We start from the raw sequence: 21,801 nt of genomic DNA, 5'->3' as shown, positions 1-21,801 counted from the left end.
CCTACAATTAACCCCCCCCCCAGCCTGTCCAAGCCTTCCTTAGCCAAGGTTACCATCTTTATAGCTCTGTATCTTCAGCCCTGTTTAGCCACTCCCATCACTCCCACTCTGGGTCCTTGCTAACCTCACACACCTGTCACCCAGGAACTCTCCCCTGATTAAGGTGTCTGAGATTCCCACATGTCTCGCATGAAGAAGCCATGAGAAACATCCCCACGTCCCCTACTCCCATAACAATAGAGACAGGAAGGTCGTGCCAGGCAGGGGAGGCTGTTACCAAGAGGCACCCCAGAGATCCATCTCCTCCCTGGGAAATGTGATCACACTCCCTCCATGCCCAGATTCCTCAAGGCCGAACTCCTCCCCCGCTTTAAACCCTCTGTTTATCCTCACTGCCTGCTGATTCCAACAGCCGGGCAGTTGCTTACAGTGCTTAATCAGGGGTCTCACTCCATTCTGTGCCTTTAACAGGCGCCAGGTAGTAATGGAGAAATATCCATAGATATCACAGTTCCTACAGTGACTAGTTCCTGTGCAGCCTAGTTTGTTTCTGAGCCCTGGGGTAACACTCAAGAGTTACTGACCAAGACGCAAAAAGATTTACCTTTATTCTTCTCCTCCTGGCTAAGAGCTGAGTGGCTCTGCTATGCCCCAAGCTCCTGCTATCATGCACATCCTCATCACAGGTATAAAAGCTGCCGGTCCATCCGTCCACAGACAGGAACAGCTTAGCCAGGAGAACACTTTTCCCTTGATAAAATAAGAGCACATTCAAGGCTGGTGTACGTTTAAGGTACAGCATTTTCTACACTTTAACGGGACTTTTCCATCAGACAGAACTTGTCTTCCTGAGACTGGGCTGTCTGGAAGCCACAGGATTTACAATAATTCTAGCCATGCTCCAACAAATCAACACGGTTAAAGAGATGCGCTTGTTTCCTAGGAAGACAGGGTTTTTCTGAGCAGTCACCATGAGCAACAGCAAGACTATAGATGAAACATTTAAAGACGGCAGTCAAACTCCATGGCTGTGGGCTCCACACCTGCGACTTTAAACAACATTTAAAAATATTTGGAAAAAAATTTGTACTGATCATACACAGATTTTTTTTTCAGGATTCCTTAGATAATATGAAATAACTAACATTCACGTCATTTGGCTGTACTGGTGTCCTAAGTAATATAGACATGGTTGGAGGTACACAGGAAGGTATGAGGTTCTATGCAGATCTTAGGTCATTGTATAGAAGCACTCCACCAGCACCTTTAGGAGCTGGCCCCCCAGGAGTAGTGGCGGTGGGGGTGATGCTGGGACCAATTTCCCATGAGTAGCAGAGAACAACTATGTTTGGTGGAGATGGACAGTGTTGGAACTATACAAACTTAGGTATCACGACTTCTTAGGGGTGTTCATTGGCCTTCTTAGACCCACACTTCTAAGGAAAAGAGCCAAGACAGGGTAAAGTGAGGAAGGCAGAGAGAAAAGCTTAAGGAGGCATCGCTCTCATGCCCAGTCCGGCATGCACAAGAGTGGGGGCCACCTTAAACTTCCAGGTTTGCCGCTTAGCAGAATGTCTGATCATTGTATGTATTTCCCAGTGCAGATTCAGGGTTTGCTATGGGCCCTCCAGGGGGTTATTAAAAACATTAAGACTCAGACACAAGAAACAAGACTTTATAAAATTCTTTTGTGGCAAATATACATGATAAGATATAAAGCATCTTTCAAAGGACTTGGGATTATTTTTCAGTGGTTGTAAAACTGAGAAGCAGTTTCTGAAAGTGTCACTGTAATGCTCTCAGCAGCTCAGTCCCAGGCTTTATGCGGTGGTGAGCTCCATGCTGCACTCTGTGTAGGTACCTGGCGTGATATCCACTCCCACTAAAGAAAGGCTTTTAGATTTGAGTTTTTTTTTTTTTTTTTTTTTTTGGACAGGATGAGCATTTGCAGTCAATACACTGAGTTTTCCTTCTTTCTGACATAGTATCTTTGCCCTCCCTCTGCACAGGAAGCCCGCTCTGTGGGCTTGAGGTCTGCATGCCAGGCCGGGTGGCTCCGAAGGCCCAGGCACCACTCAGCTACAGATGGTGCATAATCAACATGCAGTTAGGAATTTAAAAAGTAATGAGTTGAATCACAGTTTACCACAATATAGAGAAATACACAATTTATAATTATGTTTTTAAAAATTTCTATAGGTATACGATGGTCACATTCTTAAATTCCCCTAGTTATTTATCATCATTATCAGTTGGGTTTCTTCTAGCCCAGTTCCAGTCACGTGAGGGAACAGTGCAAATTCTAGCAGTTCTTTACTCCGGACACAGAGGGGCGCACACCCTGAGGGCTGCGGTGGAGGCGGCGGGGAGCCGCTCTTGTCCTTGGCACTTGCTCTCTGCTGAGGGCCGCGAGCCCCGCCCCGGAAGCGAGCGTCACGTGACGCGGCGTGGCCTGCTACCTAGGAAACGCAGAGCGCTTGCTTCCGGGTCAGCTGAGGCACGGTGCCGCCGACCTCCGGGCTGAGGCAGAGGCTGCGGCGGGGACGCGATGCTGTGCACCCGAAGGCTGCGCGGCCTTGGGGCCGGGCTAGCGGCTCTGCGGCCGGGGCCAGCAGGCCGCGTTAGCTGCCGAGCTGATATTCGAGCCCGCAGGGTCAGCACCGGCTGGGCCCCGGTGGGCGCCGCCTTCAGCGTCAGGCCCCAAGGCCGACTCCTGGACGTGTTCGGAGAGCGCCAGGTGAGCTTCGCGCGGTCGGCAGCGCCGCGGGCCAGGTTGCTCGGGGGTGGGAGGAGCAGGGTGCTCCTCGTTCCGGCGTTCTCACCAGCACCCCTCTCCGAGATGCTGGGTTACGGGACAGCCCGTAGTGGCCCTTCATTGGGGTATGAGAGCCTGGAGCTGCCTCTGCCTGAGCCGATCGCTTCTCGGGAATTTAACCTATAGAAGTTGGTCTTGGCGGCTGTGGACCTGGCCTTGTCGCTGCCCTGATAAAGTTTATTTCACCGCCGACCCTTCTCCTGTACGCAGGAGGCCTTGCTCGACGGGAGCACGGCTGGCGCCAAGGTGTCTTTATGCAAGGAAACACTTTCCTCTGTACGGTGATAGTAATTCCGTGGATCCCTGGAATCCCATCACCAGTTAATAAAGTATTTCAAAACTTTAGTATGTAATTATTTCAAAACTTGGTCTATTTTAAAACACTAAACCCTGTTGAAGCGAGTCAAATTTTCTGTAGCGCATAGAGTCGGCGATGATTTCTTACCCTCAGAAGTCACTGGGCTGAGTGGTTTATTCCTGTACCCATCCTGCATGTCACGGTGTGAAGCCGTGGGTAGGGACTCGGTAACTATTGACCAAATGGATGACTGAAAGGTGAAAGGGAGGCAGACTTGAAAAGGACTTGCTTGATGTCTGTTTTACTTTGCATTTGTAGATTTTGTCCATTCTGGGTTGAGGGTTACTTTTATTTAAAAAAAAAAAAACTTTTAATTGTAGCGTTGCTTATAAAGAGCCTTATAGAGGATATGGTTGCAGCGAACTTAGTGGTCTTTGGTATTTCATCACTGTCCTCGACTTTGTCATTCATTTTGGATGAAATTTTAACATTCTTTTTGGTTGAAGTTTTCCACACCCGCTCCCCATAAGGATGGGTGGTGTTGGATTAACGCAGTGTTGCGGGGCTGTTGTATCTGTAAATAACAGAAGGGTGGGCTTCGATTTGAGTGGGTGAATAAAACTAAATTTAGCTTTATTTTTCTTTTGTGCTTCGTGATTTTAGGCACTGATAGCATATTTTCAAATTTATGAATTGATTTTTGCCTAAGGAAAAAACAGTTTAAATTTTTTGTATTACCTTGACTGGTGATCCAAAATGTACAGTTCTCAAGAACAATATGGAAAGGTTGTACAGGAAGTGAATGTAGTCTCTCCTTGAAAGAAATTCAGTGTCAAGAATTTTAAATTTATTAGGTCCTGATTCTACTGTGCCCCAAATACCTTTTTCACTCATTTTCTTCAACTTAATATTTTTAAATTTTTATTTGTCTTTGTGGCTCTGTCATTGAACTGGGAGCCTGGTACATGCTAGGCTGCATCCTACCATTGAGCTACATCTGCAGCTCTTCCACTTCAATTTTTGAAGAGAAATAGCATCATTTCATGTATCCCTTCAAGGAACTGTGCTCCTTATCAGGCCTGAAAATTTTACCTGTTGGTGCTAGAAACCCCCAGCGAAGCAGTCATTTGTTTGCTTTGCTGAGTTCGCACCTGATTGTCCTTGCTCATGTTGGGCAGTTGCAGTGCAGATTGGCAGAGGACACCAGCACCCTAGTACCTAGTGCAGGCCCCCTGCGAGGCTGCTGTGCAGAGGCTCCCCTGGCAGACTTCTGCTCAAAGCCTGCTGGAGTACTGCCTTGTGTCAGGTGTTGGAACGGTGCTGGAGTGCAGTCTTAGAGTGGGCACCAGGGCAGCCCAGGAGGTGAAGGACCTAAAGCTGCCACCGAGGATCTAAATGATTGGAACATTTGGTATGGAAGAAACAAGCTGCTCACCTCCTGTGTCAGAGCCCTTTCTTCTCAGCAGAACTGGTACCTCTGGCCACTTCTTCTAGGACAGCATGGCACATTGGGTGTCATTCATTAACCCAACAGACAGGAGCTGGTGTGTCTTTGGATAAATTTATGTTTACAGATGTTATTAAATGCTATGATAATAATAGTAGTAAAAAAAATGGAGGGCAGGCTTCTGCCGATAGGAGATCGCGCTCTTAGGAGAGAAGACTTTGACTTAGACCCACTGCAGTAAAGAAATATGGAAAGATGTGGGCTTTTGAGTACAGAGCAGGTGTGAGTTCTGTTTCCCAACATTGTTTAGTGGGCTCAACATGTTTTTGCTCACCTCTGAGAACATATTTCCACGTCTGAAAGGAGAGTGACGCTTCCTGCTCCAGGGCTGTGCCATTTAAATGAGGGACCCACACAGAGTACACAGCATGCCTCATGGTACGCAGTCCGTGTGTACTAAATGCTTGACTTTTTCCCTGCCTTCCTGAGGATTCTAACAAGTGTGACTGAACTGATACAAGAGGACAGTCCTTCTCATTAGTGATTTTTGTCTACTGAAATCCTTTTGGGAACATTTGTGGATAATATTGGTCTATGATATGGCTTAGTATGTTCATTAATTTTTTCTAAAACTCTATACGCTGAATAATAACTTCCTCTTATAGTTGCAATAAACTAATTGGCATTAAGTCCTGAGCCTTTGATTTGTAGATGTAGTCCTAAATGCATAGTATTAGATAGGAATTTAGTGTAACCATGCTGTGAAATATATAGTCATCTTCATTATACCTGTTGAAAATTGAGATCTCGGAGGACAAATAACTTCGCCCAGGTTACTACTTGGCTTTTAATGATTATCATTTCTATTAAGTGCTTTCTGTGAATTGGGCACTATTACAGTTATTTTTTGCATGTATTATTTCATCTAATCCTCCTAATCACTCCATGAGATAGGCTTGTGATAGTGATAGGGCTGGATTTTGAATCCATATCGTTCTTTTTTTATAATTAAAAACTGAAGGAAAATTAAGATCATAAAACATCTATGGTCTAATCTGTGTAGTGTGATAGAGGGTGCAGAAGAGAGAGACCCGTGATCATACCGACGAAACAAAGTATCTCTGTAAATAAAGTATCTGAAGTAAACACGGCAGTCATACCGTTAGTTATAACTGGACGTATTCTGTTGGTTTTAGGGTCTCTTTGGCGTCCCTGAGCTCAGTGCACCGGAAGGATTTCGTGTTGCACAAGAGGCGGCCCTGAGAAGGACAGAGGTGCTGGTGGAGCAGGCATGTTCCACCCCGGCGGGGCCGGACACCGTGCGCATCTTCGACGAGCTCTCGGACACCCTGTGCAGAGTGGCTGACTTGGTAAGATGCTTCGTCTGCGGACACCACTTCTCTTTGAAACAGTTCATGTATTAAGCAACGTTTCTCCTTTGTTTAGAACTAAAACTACACTGTAATAGGTCTGAAGTCATCGGGAGCTGTTGTGTAGAACAGCGGCCAGTGGGACTGGGCAGGAGGAGCTGGGCACAGTGATGGACGCTGCCGGCCTAGTGCTTGGTGCTCCGCTTGGGTAACAGAGGGACGTTAGGGAGACCCTGGTTCACAAAAAAAGGCTAAGGATGTAACTCAGTGGGGAGGCCCTGGGTTCAGTCCCCACATGGTGGGGTGGTGGGAGCGGAGCAAATACGGGAGAAGGATGTTTGGCACTGTGCTTTAACATGTGCCCGAGAGGAAGCGTGCACTAACCGTGTAAGGAAAGAAGAGTTGTTCGACCAAGATTTTTCTGTTCCACAAAGATCCTTTGTTCATGAAATCTTCTACCAGAGTTCTGATAGACTCTTTTACGTGTACATGCATAATAGATTCCCCTTTTTATAAAATGAATGAAAACCAGTGTTCATAAACCTTTTTAGAAATGCCTTTTTTAAAATATCAGATTGGTTGTATTAATACCTTTATCCTTTAATTAATGCCTTTATCCTGCCTTGAGTTGAAGTGGAAATATACCTAGCGATCTCGTGCAACTAGGAAACCCCTTGTGAGACATCATGGCTTTCCACCTGCCCCAAGGGCCCGGGCTCTGTGGCTTGCCTCGGTGAAGTCTTCTAGTGTGACCTAAAGTTGGGTCATCCAGGATCCTGTCTCCTGTGTGCCACTGAACGATTATGGTCTTCGTTTTTGTGTTCAATCAGCCATGAGCCCCTGCCTGTGCTTGCCACTGTTCTGGGCACCAGGTGCATGGCTGAGAATAGGCTTCGGTGCAGCATCTGCTGATTTTAGGTCCTGCGGAGCGGGGCCCTGGCGGGAGGTCTGTCTAGATTTTTAACGATTTCATTCCCCCAGCACATTTTTACCTGGCCACTGCTGATCTGCCTTCCATCCTTTTCAGAATGTCACATAAATGGGACCTGTCTGAGACCGACTTCTTCCATCAGCCTAATGCCTCCGCATCTTTGCTGTTTGCCGGTGTCAGGACATTTTCTTTCTCTGTCACAGGAAGTACCCTTGCTTAAAGGTTTCTTCCTGGGAGTGACGTCTGGGGCCTGGCAGTCAGGTCTTGGTTGGGCCAGGTCTCTAGGCCGGCCCTGGGTTGTGTGCCAGCGCTGGCCTGGCCGTGGCGGAGCAGTGGACACTGCCTGGGCGGAGGTGCTGCGCCTCCTTGGCCTAACTGTGCCCTGAAGTCAGAGAAGGAAAACATGCGAGTGGAGTTTCCTTGTGTGCAGAGATGGACCGTGGCCCTCCCAGTCAGGGGATTCATTTGTTGTATTGTCTTAGTCTCTCTTCTAAGTAATATCCTAGAATTTTTCTCTGCATTTTGCTTTTGCTCTTCATGAAACAATTTTAAATTCTCTGTGCTGTGTCTTGTCCTATTTTTGAAGTTCTTTTGTTTTAAATATTCTTGGTATATACTAGTATCTCATTTTGAAAACTATTTTTAAGCTGGGCCTGGTGGCACATGCCTGTAATCCCAGCCTTCTTCTAGGAGGCCAAGTTAGGAGGATCCAAGTTCAAGCTTGGCTTGAGCTATTTATTGACTTAGCAAGACCTTGTCTCAGAATGGGAACATTTTAAAAAAGGAAGTGGGGCTGGTTATCTAGCTCAGTGTGGAAGCTTTGGGTTCAGTCTCTGGTATCACAAAAGCCAAAAAACAACAAAAACATATTTTAACAAATTAGCTATAATGTAACTTACTTAGGTGTGTAATTCTCTGGGTAAAATGAATATGAAAGAACTTTTCTCTCTGAATTTTTAAAATATTACCTGCCTAAGTGCTCAATACCATTGTAAGGCAATACAAGTACTACATAAACTATTTCTTATCAACTACAGTTGTCATTTTGTTTTCTCTTTTAATACAATTTTTATATAACACAGTTATTTTCTTCATCACTTTTGAGATGTGTTACCAGTGTTTTGATTCTGGTTTTTTTGGTACCAGGGGATCGAACTCCCGAACTCACAGTTGCCAGGCAGGTGCGTATGCCGCTGAGCTAAATCCCCAGCCCGTGTTTTGATTCTTAGCATTGTAACTTATGCAACATGTAAATTCAAAATTTATAAAATCCTGCATGTTTTAAATTTTACAAAACTCATTTTTCAGATGCATCAGCACTAGTGTCTTATGTTACTTTTTGTCACAACAAATATATCAAATTTAAAATTTTTTTACATTAAAACTTGTTTGATAATAGAATTAGGAAATTTTACCTTGTGGTTTTATGTTATAATGTAGTTATATCGTTTTCTTGGAGAATAAAAAAAGTGTAGTATTTCATAGTTTTATTTTCTAGTTCATTGGCAATTTTCTTTTGTAGTGTATACTAGTTAACACAAAAGCCAAAACCTAGTTTATATGATTTCATTTTTTAAAGAATTGTTAATTCAATTCTGGTAGTTAGTGTAATGGCATCAATGGTCATTGTGAACACTATTAGCTGGAGCTGGAATTCATATTTTACTAAATAGGCTGCAAAGAGAATGTACCTTTGTTGTTTGTTTAAAATGAACTGTGTCAGTTGTAGTGTGCCAGTTTTTAAAAATGCTTTGAGTTAGGCTGGGGATTTAGCTCAACGGCATAAGCACCTGCCTGGCAAGCATGAGGTTGTGAGTTCAGTCCCTGGTACCCCCCCAAAAAAATGCTCTGAGTTACTCTGTAGTGCATAGTTATCATGAGAACCATACTGCAGTTTGGAGTCACAGAGCTTTAGATATTTTTTTACATGTGTCTGTGCAGTGCTGGGGACTGAACCTGGGACCTTCACACTGAGCTACATCCTCAGCCCTCTACTGTTTATTTTTGAGACACAGTCTTGTAAATCACTGAGTTGCCCAGGCTAGGTTTCAATGAGTGATTCTCCTGCCTCAGTCTTCCAGAGTTCTGGGGTTACGGGTGTGTGCCGCCATGTAAGTTTTAGAGTGCTTGGGTGCAGGGACTGTTCTTTTCAGCTGTAGGATTAGGAAGGTTTGCCTCACTGATATGAAGGAGTGTTTTCTCAGTGAAGTGCAGGTTTTCTTTGGGGTGAAACTTGGTTCCCACGAATAAGAGGCTTATTACCCTAGTAGGACGGAGCTGCTTTGCCTTCCTGGTTGGGGACACTTTTGGCAGTGGGCATGCGTAGGTCAAGCTCAGTGGCCTGTAATTAAATGCAGGTTTTCAGTTTTGTCTTCAGATCTTGGCAACAGGCACTCCATCAGTTCCCTTGTGCTTTTGTCTTTCTCTCACTAGGCTGATTTTGTGAAAATCGCACACCCGGAACGCGAGTTCAGAGAGGCTGCAGAAGAGGCCTGCAGGAGCATCGGCACCATGGTGGAGAAGTGCGTGCACCCCTGCGGCCTCGGCAGGGTGACTCTTCCTGGGCTTGGCTGCAGGGCAGGGCGGGCGGTGGCCTGTGCCGTGCCAGGGTGTATGGGAGGGGGAGGGCTCTGGGCACCTTCCTCTTTCCATCTCTTCCTTTCCCACTCTCCGCGCCTCTTGGGGTGCTGTGAGGATCGTATGAAGTAAGTGGCGTATGAAGTAAGTCTGGTCACTCAGGAGACTCCTCTGGTAGGTCACAGCGGGTGGAGGCTGTGTGGTATCCTGGTGGTGAGCTGGAGCTCTGGCTTTACGGCTATAATCCCCCACCTCCCCACTCCCACCCCCGAGGAGCTAAAGTGATGCGTCACCCAGCAGTGTCCTCAGGGCTCTGCCAAGGCAGAATTGAGGGACCCAGGAGGACTGTAAAACTCTGGGAGGCCGAGACAGACTGTAGGCAGAAGCTCTGATGATGTGAATTGTTTTAAAGTAATTTGGAGGTAAACTGGTACGTTTCTAAGTCATTTATGAGGCCTCCAAAGTGCTTGTTAAAATAACCACAGACAGTGCCATATTCCACTTGGGTGGCAACACCACACCAGAGGGCACGGGAATCAGGGGAGAGCCCGGGGTTGCCTGGCAGAATTTACAAGGGGAAATAGAGCCTAGGAAACATTGAGAGACTCTGTCCACAAACCGGAGGTTGGCGGGGAAGGAAGTGGCGTCTCCAGCCAGGCAGGGCTTTCTGGGAGACCAGCGTCACTCACCGAGGCTTGATACATGCAACTCTCACAGCCATTGAAAATCAGTTTGCTCAAGGGAGAAGGTCTCTGCCACACCAGACACTTGGACAAGCTGACAATGGGGGACAGCTGGAGAATGACCACTTCCTTTGGGGGGACCTAAGAAAGGAATCAGCATGGCTAGGCCCCACCTGGGCCCCTGAAAGCCATGTCCTGTGGGTTCTGCAGCAGCCTGGTCTACGGACGGGTGCTCTTGGTGTGTGGGGGATTCTTACCACATATTCATGGTACAAATCGGTGTCTTGTACATGACATTACTATCCTCACTAGCACTCTTGTCTTGTGGGAGGAAACAGTCACCATGGATGAAGTGGTGTTGCGTGTCTGTCTGCGGTCTTCCCCTCATTGGCCAATGTTTCTGTTGAAAGTCAGGTCTTAAAAGAACCTTCAGAGCCTTGCCTAGGGCTTTGCTTTCTCCAAACACTGTGCCGCAGTGATTTTTCCCTTCAGTGTAATTGTATTGTAATAACTTCTTCAGTCAGTGCTTGAAAAATGAGGGTTACTTCAGCTGATGTATGGTCTTGGTTTATTTTCTGGTAGAGGAAAAGCATTAAGGTTTGTGTGGTTTGTAATGAATGGCACATGCAGACTTTATCTTAGGAGCTCCTAGCATAAAACACAGTGTTGGATCTGTGCTTAAACTTGTCAAGGTGGCGCAGTCCTGTCCTTATAGCAAGTGGCCACGCAGGTGAGCAGGCCAGCAGGTGGGGACTCACGGTTTCCCCCGGCCCCTCTGAGCAGTACTCAGAGTATGTGATGAGAAGGTCTGCAAGCCCCTTCTGCTGAGTGTCTGCGCTGACAGTGACACCCTCTATTCCGCTGTGAGAAGACCCAGGAGAACGATGGCAAGAGGAGCCCCTTTAGTTTATATATTAAAAAGTGGCTCTTTGATTGTGAATTGACTGAGGAACGGGGCCATTCTGGAGGCCCTGAGTAGGAACTGGATGGTTTTTGTTACTGTGTCTCGCCCTGAGGGGCCCCCAGACAGAGGCAGGTTGTATCGAGTCCAGTCCTGAGTGTGCCAGGGCCTTGCGTCACTTGGGTCCTGACGGTACTGTGGATCGGGTTGAGACCTCTGCTTGGATGGTGGCCCCAGGCTCCCCCAGCCATGGCTCAGGGTAGCCAGCTGGACTGGCAGTGGTTCTTCGGGGTGAGGGTGGTGTACCATGGTGATCTTACTGCATCCTCATGGCTCCCTGAGGTCGAGACGCATTGCTCATAGTTGCAAGGCTGCAGCAGGGCCAGTCTCAAATCTGCACATGGCTCTGGAGCCTGTGTCCTGGGGGCTACCTCAGGTCACCACTCTCACCCTGATGGGCGCAGGGAGCCCAGGGCCTGGGTGCCAGTTTCAGGACTGGAAAAGCTTTGTGCATGCAGCCTCCCTCCCATCCTCACTTTTTCAAGGTGGCTGCCAGTGTTTGCCAAAGGGAACTGGTTGCCTGTCAGGTCACTGGTCACTGCATTCCGCCCTCCCTCTTTCCTTTGATGACCCCCAGTGTTTGGCCTCTGGGCATGTGCATGCTGCAGTCTGATACCATGTGTTTTATGTAGATCAAAAATAATGCATTAGAAAATAAATTTTTTTATTTGTAACTTTTCTAGGTTGAACACGAATGTGGAATTATACCAAAGTTTGCAGAGGTTACTAGCTGATAAAAAGCTTGTGGACTCCCTTGATGCCGAAACCAGGTACTGACTGCCTCCTTAGGGTTCACTACGCCTGCCCTGGGGTCTGATGGCACCTCCTCTGTACCTCTGCCCCTTCTCTGAGACCTCACTCAGATGTCTTTGCTTCACCCCAGGCTGGGCTCCTTGTCTTACTTTTTTTCTTCATAGCTGCAATCAGCTGCTAATTTGTGTTCATCTTTTTGCCTCCCTAACTGCCACCCCCAGAGTACCTACTGTGGGCGCTTAGCCAGCAGACAGCTTTGCACATCTGTGATCCCACTTAGCCTAAGGCTTAAGATTCTGAAGTCAGTGCTATCAGCAGATAGAAGCAAATTAATAAGCTTATTGGCTGAGTATCAAGGTGCTTGAAATGATTTGCTTTGTTCACTAGATTGTGTTTATTAATCTGATGTGAAAGGTTTGATTTCTAAGTCATTACATACTGGTAGCAATGTTTGATATCTGGTCTTGGCTACCTTTATGACTTTGCTCATATTTACTTATAAAATGAAAGTAATAATGTTTGTCCTTTACTAGCTCATGATATCTATGTCATACTTAGATTTTTTTCTTACCTGTTCATACCTGTGTATCTGCTTTTATGAAATACTTCCTTTGCTTAGTTCTCCACTTCTGTCTTTGTGTGTGGTTTGTGATCCCACCTGAAGACCCTTTCCATTGTTGGGCCTTACTTTCATCCAGCTGGTAGGCATGCGATTACCTGCTCTTGTTTCAGTTCATCCATCCTAATGCTCAGGGTACTGGGAAAGCTGGTGTGGTCATCAGAATAGTTGGTTTCATTATAACTTTAGGCTTGAGCATGATACTACCTTTATAAGCAAAGTGAGTAAAATAGGCCAGTCCTCTGCCTGCTTTGCAAGGGTTAAGGGTCAGCCTGTTTTCCTAGTACTCTAAATGTCTGTGAGATACCACCCAGCACCCCGCACCCTTACAGGACCTGCCAGAATCTCCCCATGTGAGTCCAGAGCACACCTGCATTTCTGCTGGGTAAGCTAAGGTGACATAAGCCTCCACCTGATGTCTGGAGCTGGTCCCATGGACACCAGAGCATATATCAGGCACCCGGCATTGGCCCCTAGGCAGCAGCAGGAATCCATACCAGGAGCCTCAGAATCTAGTGCTTCACACCTCTGCTGGGCTGGTGTGACAGCTGTGACAGTTCCCATAAACAGTGGTGCCCTCTGAGCTGCGAAATCTATACACAAACTTTCAGCCTATGCAGAGGGGCAAAGCAGAGTGTGACGTTTTAAGATTTCTGCAGACACTTGAAGAAAACCCTGGAATTACATGTCATTGTAATCTACATTGAAGACCCAAGGAACTCCACCAAAAAGGTCTTTAGCATCCTGCTTTAGCAACTTAGCAGGACATAAGATCCACAAAAAACATTAGTGTGCACCAGTAATAAATGGAATGAGAAGGAAATTATGAAAACAATACCATTCGCAGTAGCTTCAAGAAAAATAAAATGTCTAGGAATTAACGTAACCAAGGAAATGAAGGACCTCTACAAAGAAACTGCAGTACTCAGGAAAAGGAGATGGAACAGGAAATCGGAAAACGGAAAGGTATCTCCTGCTTCTGGAGAGACAGAACCCACATTCTCAAAATGCCTTAGTTTTGTCACTGCTGAGACAAAATACCTGACACTCAGCATTAAAGGAGGAATGGTTTATTTAGCTCACAGTTTGTAGAGGTTTCGGTCCGTGGTCATCTGGCTCCAAGGCAGGGGTCATAGCAGAGGGGCATCACAAAGGACAAAAAGAGCTCATGATGGGCAGAAGGCAGCAGAACAGTAAAGTAGCAAAGTGACAGGTAACACTAGCTGCTTTCTTTTCTTTACATTCTCTCCAAGCTACCTGCCATAGGGTGGGTAGCACTCATACCCAGGGTTGGGCACCCATAATCCTAGCACTACGCCATGAATCAGTTGCAACATCGCATCCTGAATCCCAGCATCACACACTGTGGATCCAGCCACCTCCAAAAGGCTCTACCTGTGACTACATGAGGCTTTGGGAGGACATCTAGGCAAAAGCCATAACATTGGGCATACTCCCAAAACTGTTATATAGATGCATTGCAGTCCCAGTCCAACTGCCAGCAGCATACTTTACAGATCTAGAGAAAACAATCCTAATATCAGTATGGAACCAGAAGAGACCCAGAGTAGCAAAAATAATTTTGAGTAACAGGAGCAAAGCAGGAGGCGGAGCACTGCCTGACTCAAAGCTGTGCTGTAGAACAGTAGTGGTAACGGCAGGGTACTGGAATAAAAGTATACAGGGAACTACAGAATTCAGAAACTTCCCCAGATACATTCAACTGGTTTATCTTCGACAAAGGGTCCAGAAGCATATGTTAGAGGAAAGATAGTCCGTTTGACAAGTAGTGCTTGGAAAATTGGATATCTGTTTGCTGAAGATTGAAACCGTACCCTTATCTCTCCCCATTCACTAACTTAAAATGGATAAAAGATAGCAACATTAAAACAGAAGCATTAAACTTACTGGAAGATAAGATTGGTAAAACTTTTCACATAGGTGTAGGAAATGATTTTTTAAACAGAAGCTAGATTGCAAGAAATAACAGCAAAAATTTTAAAAACATGGGATTATTTTAGACTACCAAGCTCTTGTACAGCAAAAGAATCAGTTAATATAACGAAGAGACAGCCAACAGAATGGGAAAATTTTTTTGCCAGCTATTCCTCAGAGGACTAATGTCTAGACCATACAATATAAAGAATTCAAAGAAATGTGACCACATAAAATTTAAGACTCAGTCAAGAAACAGTCAAATGAAATGAACAGATACATCACATAGGAAGAGGTACAGGTGTCACCAAATACCTAAAAAAATGAGTAGTGGCTCAGGCCTTTAGAGAAGTGCAAGTTAAAACAACGCTGAGATTCTGTGTCACTCCAGAAACAATGGCAGTCATCAGAAAATAGCAAATGCTGCTGTGACAGAGGTGAAAAAGAATCCTTCTGCACTGATGGGTATGCAAATTAGTGCAACCATTACGGAAATCAGTATGGAGATCTCTGAGAGAACTGAAATAGACATTCTGTGTGACTCAACCCTCTCCTTGGCTAAGCGTCTTCCCCAGAGAGCTTAAGACATGCTACCGTGATACATGCATACCAGTGTTCTAGCAGCGCAGTTCGAACACCTACATCCTGCAAGCAGCCAGTCTACCAGCCAGCAGAGGACTGGATGAAGCAGTTGTGGTGTCTGTGTGTAACAATACTGCTGAGTTTAAAGAAGGGAAGATTTGAAACATTTGTGGGGAAATTTGAAACATTTGTAGGAAGATGGGTGCACTTAGAAAATACCATGTTGAGTGAAATAACTGATACACACAAGCTTGAGTATCATGTATCATTTGAGTAAGGCACAGTGCAAACTAAGGGAAAAATCCAGGAAGGAGAGAAGGAGGCAGGGGGATGGATCTCGTGCAGATTGTGAGGGAGAGGGGTGGGGAAATAGGCAAAGGTGTGCCAGGTACAAGGCCCTAACAGCCTCAGTGAACATGAACATGAACTGAGATTAATAAACCATAAACACGAACTGAGATTAATAATATTAGTAAGAATGAAAAGGGGGAAGGGGAATCAGAGGAGAATGGAGAGAAGAGAAGGCAAGAGATTAAAAAGAGCTGTATCGTGTACATGTACCAACTCCCCGAGATGATTGTAAAATGCATGCACTGCAAACATATACTGACAACATTTTAAACCTAAGATTATTAATGTTCCAGTTGGCACTTCCATGTTTAACATATAAGACTTGCAGTGTGCTAATAGATGATTTAGACACAAAGGACTCATACCAAAAGGATACATTCCACAATTGCAGGTGCTGCTAAAAAGGCTGATCAGAGCTTCTGAATAACAGATAGATGCAATGGGAATAAGAAGACAGGTGAATATGAGTAGGCTAGAAGAGGGAAGCTTTATGTGTGGCAGCTCTACATTGGAGTTAGAAGGAATAACTGAAATATCACTGCGCTCACGGACTGGTTGGCACCTCCAGCAGACCTCCTGTCTTAGAGCCTTGCCGCTGGAGTAGCCTGAGACAGGGTTAAGACAGAGACCCTAAGTAAAGTCTCTTGTCATGACAAGTTAGCGTACAGAGGAAGCGATCTGAATGAACTCACTCTGTTTAGATTCTTTCCTCGAAACACTAGTTCTGTTGAGATACACAGACATATTCTCAGAGCAGTCCCGTTTGTCCGTAAGATTGGAGATCTGCCATGTTAATATTTCTTCCCCCCTTGCAGAATCTCACTTATGGTTTAACTTAGAGTTTTTAAGAAGCTCAGCCATAAAGAAAGTTGTTTAACTGTGGTTTCCCCAAATTATATATTCTCTATGCAAAAGTATAGCAGCATGCTCTGTAGGCAGTGTAATAGAGGGGAAACCCTAGTCAAAAAAGCAACAGAAGGCATACTGTGCCTTGGAATACACTGGAAGACAGAGTGCACACGTACCCAAGTGCATGTGTGTGTGCACACCCCAGGTAATTTGGAAAGGGGCGAGAATACAGAAACTGCTGAGCTCTGTTCTTAGCTAAGAGTGAAGCAAGCTCAGTGGTGCTCTCTAGTGGCCTGTATCTTTACTGCTGCCAGTATATTTGTAAAAATGTTGTTGCTACTTCAAATGATTTTGAAGTTATGTAGAAAAATATGCTAGAATAGGTGGGAAAAATCTGGTAGAGTAACCCGAAGGGATTTGTACCAAATATTAAAACATACTATAAAAACACTGTATTGAGAAAGCATCATGCTTAGGCTGAAACAGGTAATTAATCTGTGAAAGAATGAAGGGTTTTAGCCAGCCCAGATCCACGTTAGCTTGTATTTAGTATTTGATAGGAATGTCCTTTCACGTCAGCAGGGGAAGATCCTCTTCAGTAAGTAGTATTAGGCCAGTGGATAAGTGGGGTTTTTTGGTAAAGTAAATATTTTTAAAAAATAAATTGTAAAAGTATTGATAATCTTGGGATATGGAATCTTTCTTGGCATGATACCAAAAAGAAAAGGTTGGCTGATTTGATTACCTGAAAACACTAGATCAGTATACATAAATGAGACAATTGTCATTTACGTGACAGGATTAATCTCTTATGTGAAGAGTCTTCACAAACTATTTGGAGAAAAACAAGAGACAGTGAACCCTTCATAGAAAAATGAGCATAGGAGTCTTTCTGTGAGATTCTTAATTTACAGAATAAGGAATAAACAGCAGATGCCCACTGGCCTCACAGAGGAGTTTCAGCTGGGCCTAGAATTAGACTCTTAGGGTCCGCACTGGTCCTGGCCTCTGTCTTCTTGTAAAAAAGAATGAGAAAGCATTTCACAGGACCCCGAAGAGGCTTAAGTGAAATAATTCCTGTGAAGCACCTGCAGCCCTCAAAGTGGGACCCGTCACTGCTAAAGGGCAGAATAGCACGAGCAGAGAGCCCATCAGTCAACAAATTTAAACCGAAAAGAAAAATACAGTGATGGTTTTGGCTTGGATAAAGGGTCATTCTGGTTTAAATGGATGTCTTCAGGGAACACAGTTTTATAATTCAGTATCAGGGTGCATACTTTCTGATGACTTTAAGTTCTTGGAATTTATCCTAAGGGAAACAAACAAGAATGGAGATTTTCACGGGTTTTGTTATTTTAAATATTATTTTAAATCATAGCATGGTGTGTGGGCAAAAGGGAGACATCTGTAGTTCATGTTGCAGAAGGCAGTAAAGACAATAATTAAGTCATGTTTTTGAAGGATATTTAAAAATAGGGAGGCATGATTCATGTTTATGTTATAATTTTATAAGAAAAAGCCAAATATTAACATAAGAACTTAAGTTCCATTTTTTAAAATAAATAGTATAACATACTGAAAGGGAATACCATAATTTTCATGGTAGTTGTCTTTGGTGAGATGGGTCATTTTTTCTAGCGTTTCTGTAGTAAAGGGTGTTGTAATAAACCTATATGGTAGCATACAGCAAACCTACACGGTAAATTTCCATCCCAAGCTTATCAGCCCTTGCTAGGTTTCATTTATTTTATTGAGACAACTGGAAAATACTTTTACTTAAAAAGCCAGGGCTGCTTTGCAACCTATTATTTAGAAAGACAGGAGTGAGGAGAGGGGAATGGGCTGGTTTGGTATGAGGGATGTATTTCATGTTGTGTAAGGAAGAACGTGAATGGTTACATTATTAATGTGGCCTTGGCATTTTCAGAATTTTAGAAGAACTCTTAATTGTGTTTGTTCAGGATGTCTGCCACAATAATCAAAAATATAAATATATCCATTTTGAAAAGTCAGAACCAGAAGAGTACATCAAGTATTTGGGCAGCCTACCTCCACATAAAAAGCAGTTAAAACTGTATTGTGCCTGAAAAAGGTGTTACCCTTGAAACTGGTTCCAAGAATGAAGCAGGATTAAAAGGAAAGAAAACAATCTCCTTAGGCAAGAAATTCACCTTCCAGCACAGCGTCAAAGAGCCGAGTACTCCAAGGAGCTGCTGCTGGTTGGAAGAGGAACTAAAAATCTGCAAAGGGGGCTTTGAAACATCACCCAAGGAGGAACTGTTTAATGTTTTTAATGGTTGGGATTTGGATGGAGTGGAAATAAGTGGTTGCGGAGATGACTTCGCACAGGTTTGTACTTTGTGGGTACGGGAATGGGTGCCCACGTGACCCATGCCTCGTGTCGCTGGACAGTTCGCCTGCCTTCTGCCAGAGCTCCCTGTGTCGAATGCACATGTTGAGGGTGTGGACTTGGTGTGTGTGTCCCAACAGCTTAGAGGACTGACGCCATGACAGCAACAACCCAAACCCTGATTTTTGTCGGTGATTTTTATTACCTGTCATAACCCGGTGCTCGTTTGATTTTAGGCGTGTGGCTGAGCTGTTCATGTTCGATTTTGAAATCAGTGGAATCCATCTAGATGAAGAGAAGGTAAATCTCCCTTCTTGTCTTTGCTGACTCGAGACAGTTGGGACATTTTAGATATCATGGAATTGAGATGAGGCAGGCGATGGATAGGCCAGTGAGGAGGATGCTGTGCCACTGACGGTGGAGAGCACGGGGCAGTGCGAGGACCTGTGCATGGGTTTGCTCACCTGAGACAGGCCTGGGCAGTTCTGCTGTGGTCAGCTAACGTGGGTACTGGCAGCCCGACTGTCCAGGCCCCTGTGGTTCAGATGTGGCAGGAACAAGGCAGCGTAGCTTGGTCAGCTGCTCCCCTTATCCCAGGACTTCAAGGCCAGTGTTTTCCATAGAAAACAACATGGCAAAAAGCCAAGTGCCACCTGCCCATAGTCAGCTCGGGTGGAGAAGTGGGGTACACTGCTGGGTCTGCTGCTCTTGGGGTTCCCCATGCTCTGACATCCTGCCTGCTAAGGTTAAACCCTCCCTCTTTGAGGGAACTCTTGAAGGTTTGCAGCCAGGCTCTTATGATTTCTGCACCTACATCCAAACCATCGTGATAGAAAACACTCAGAAGGAAATTGTGTCTGCTGGGAGACTGAGGCAGCAGAATTGCTCTGAACTTGTGGCCAGCATGGACTACCAAGTGAGTTCAAGGCCAGCCTGACCCACATAGTGAAACCCTGCTCAAAAAAGGGAAGAAAAGAGAAAAGGAATTGCATCTGTACCGAATGTGCACAGACTTTTTCCTTGTCATTGTACCTTAAACAATACAGAATAATTGTTTACATGATGCTCATGTATTATTAGTGATGATAGTAGTCTACATTTAAAATTTGTATTTTAATTAGTACATTTGCAGTACATAGTGATCATTCTGAGGACTGGGTACAGGTGCATATGCATCTTATTTTCTTCGATGTCCCCTTCTGTCCTCCCTCTCCTGGGTATTAAGAGTTACCTGGAGATTGATTTAAAGCCTGTGGCAAGATGGTACCCGAGTTCTGTGCAAACGTAGTTCCATTTTCCTAAGGGACTTATCGTCAGTGGATTTTGTGTTAGTGGGGGAAAGCAAGCCTTGGAGCCAGTCCCTGGGGGGCGATTGTGCATCGTATCCATGCATAGTGTCATTTTGATTGGTGCTGGTTTGGAGTAACAGTGAATCTGCTCACAGACCTGACATTCGTGTGTGGTGTTAAGGTCAGCAGATGGCCTCTGCTGTCACCTGAGCCTGCCTTCTTTTCGGGCCCAAAGCTCATGGGCTTCGCTGTAAACTCACATTGCCTGAAAAAACCGCTCTTGTCCTTCTCCAGACCAGTTCTTTATTAGCAGTCTTGCATCCCAGCAATGTGTACCACTATTCAGAGTCATGCAAAAGAAGCTTTTGTTACCTGGCATGCTGGTGCCAGCCTGTAATCCTAGCCCTTGGGAGGCGGAGGCAGGAGGGTCATCACAAGTTGGAGGCCAGTCTGTTGTATACAATCAGACTGTCAAAAAGGGGAAACTTTGGGAGTCGGCTTGCCTTTTGGTCTTAACCAGGAGTCTCCTGTCTTGGATTGTTCTTTGTGAAAACAGTTGGCCTGGACCAGAAGTCCTGGTCTCCCACCCTCATTCTAGTGCATTATCTGGGCACTGCTGCAGCAAAGCACACATCTCATCCTGTCTTGATGACAGTGTTGAGGTGGCCCTGTTCCTTGTGACGGAGGAACACGCCGGGGAACCTGGAAGAGGTCAGGTGACCGAGCCAGAGCCCCGCAGCTGCTGTCGTGAGCATGGGATTTGGTTTTTTTAAAGCATTGGTTTCCTTGTTCCGCTCTTGGCCAGGAGCTTCCAGTCACTTTCCTTTGTCCAGGGACATTGACAGGTGGCACGGACATCGGTGCGCCTGCCCTGCTTCAGCCTGCCTCCAGGTTTGCCTGGTTGAAATCCCCACAAGGCTCCATCTTCAGGCCTTGTGGTCTGTGAAGCTGTTATCAGTTCCATAGGTAGAATTTTGTATTTACCCGAGCTCACCTTCTAACTTTTCCCCCTCACGTGGCATTTATCTTTAACTGCCTTTATTTGGAAATCGTCACTGTTGCTTTTATTGCATTGCTTGTCTAAATTACAGGCTCAGCGAGGACTGAGATGGCTCCTGTTTTTAATGCTTGCATCCATCTCACCCTAACGCTAACCCTAAGTGAAGTTCTGGCTAGATGATTCACCGTCCTGATGCTAGCCAGCGGTCACTGAGCTTGGTATCTTCAGAAGAATCGTTGCTAACAGAGCTTTCTGTGGAGTGTTTTAATGTCTGATATTGTCTCGGTTACTTTTTTGTCATTGCTGAGACAAAATACTCGACACCCAAAGTCATAAGGGGAAAAAGGGTTATTTAGCTCACAGTTTGTGGAGGCTTCAGTCCATAATCAGCTGGCTCCAAGGCTGGTGTGGCAGAGGGCAATGCAAACAGCAAAAGCAAGAAGAGCAAGAAGGGAGGAACCGAGAGAAGACTTCTGTCCCTTACATTGTGTGTGGGCTACCTACACTTGGGCGGGCGTAGCACTTACACTCATAATCCCAGCACTAGACACTAAATCATAAGCTGTAGATTCAGCCACCTTAAAAAAGCACCTCCCCCCCCATTATTACATGAGGCTTTGTGGGGCATCAGACACAAACCATGACGGATACCGTCAGCAAAGATGATTCTGAAACTGCTGACATCCTGTGCTTGTTCACTTTCACCAGCATATGCTTGATGCTTTTATCTGACATGTGACCTTATGGTATAGATGTTCCTATACCATAACTCCCTGAAGAGCCCTTGCATTAAAGATGCAAGAAAAGTAAATGTCAGTTCTCTCAGAATTCCTGTTTTCAGAGATGCCCCACCAGCACAGGGTATGAGGAGATCACATATTTTAGAAAAGAGATCAGGAAGTAAACAGGGAAATGTACAGATCACAAGGTCCTTTGTTCTCCCCAGGTTTGTTCTCTTTTTGTTTTTAGATAGGTCTTGATGTTTTAGATT

General features: G+C 45.2%; 1 protein-coding gene across 2 annotated transcripts in view; it reads left to right on the top strand.

Moving 5' to 3' along the window:
• The first annotated feature begins 2,471 nt into the window (after nucleotides 1-2,471).
• Mipep (mitochondrial intermediate peptidase) overlaps nucleotides 2,472-21,801 on the top strand; it is a 133,069-nt gene continuing 113,739 nt past the window's right edge. The window contains exons 1-5 of one of the 2 annotated variants that reach the window (XM_013141136.3): nucleotides 2,472-2,737; nucleotides 5,757-5,930; nucleotides 9,295-9,383; nucleotides 11,766-11,852; nucleotides 18,758-18,821. In XM_013141136.3, the coding sequence (XP_012996590.1) occupies nucleotides 2,549-2,737; nucleotides 5,757-5,930; nucleotides 9,295-9,383; nucleotides 11,766-11,852; nucleotides 18,758-18,821 (603 nt within the window). In that variant the 5' untranslated portion in view covers nucleotides 2,472-2,548. The remainder of the gene's footprint in view (nucleotides 2,738-5,756; nucleotides 5,931-9,294; nucleotides 9,384-11,765; nucleotides 11,853-18,757; nucleotides 18,822-21,801) is intronic. The other variant, XM_003477396.5, reaches the window with a different exon arrangement.

Source organism: Cavia porcellus, unplaced genomic scaffold (assembly GCF_034190915.1).
Source record: "Cavia porcellus strain 051 isolate PalLab524CR breed Dunkin Hartley unplaced genomic scaffold, mCavPor4.1 scaffold_21, whole genome shotgun sequence".
In the NCBI taxonomy this organism is placed as follows: Eukaryota; Metazoa; Chordata; class Mammalia; order Rodentia; family Caviidae; genus Cavia; species Cavia porcellus.
Note: the sequence above shows the minus strand (reverse complement) of the source record. Positions and strands in the feature narration are given on the sequence as shown.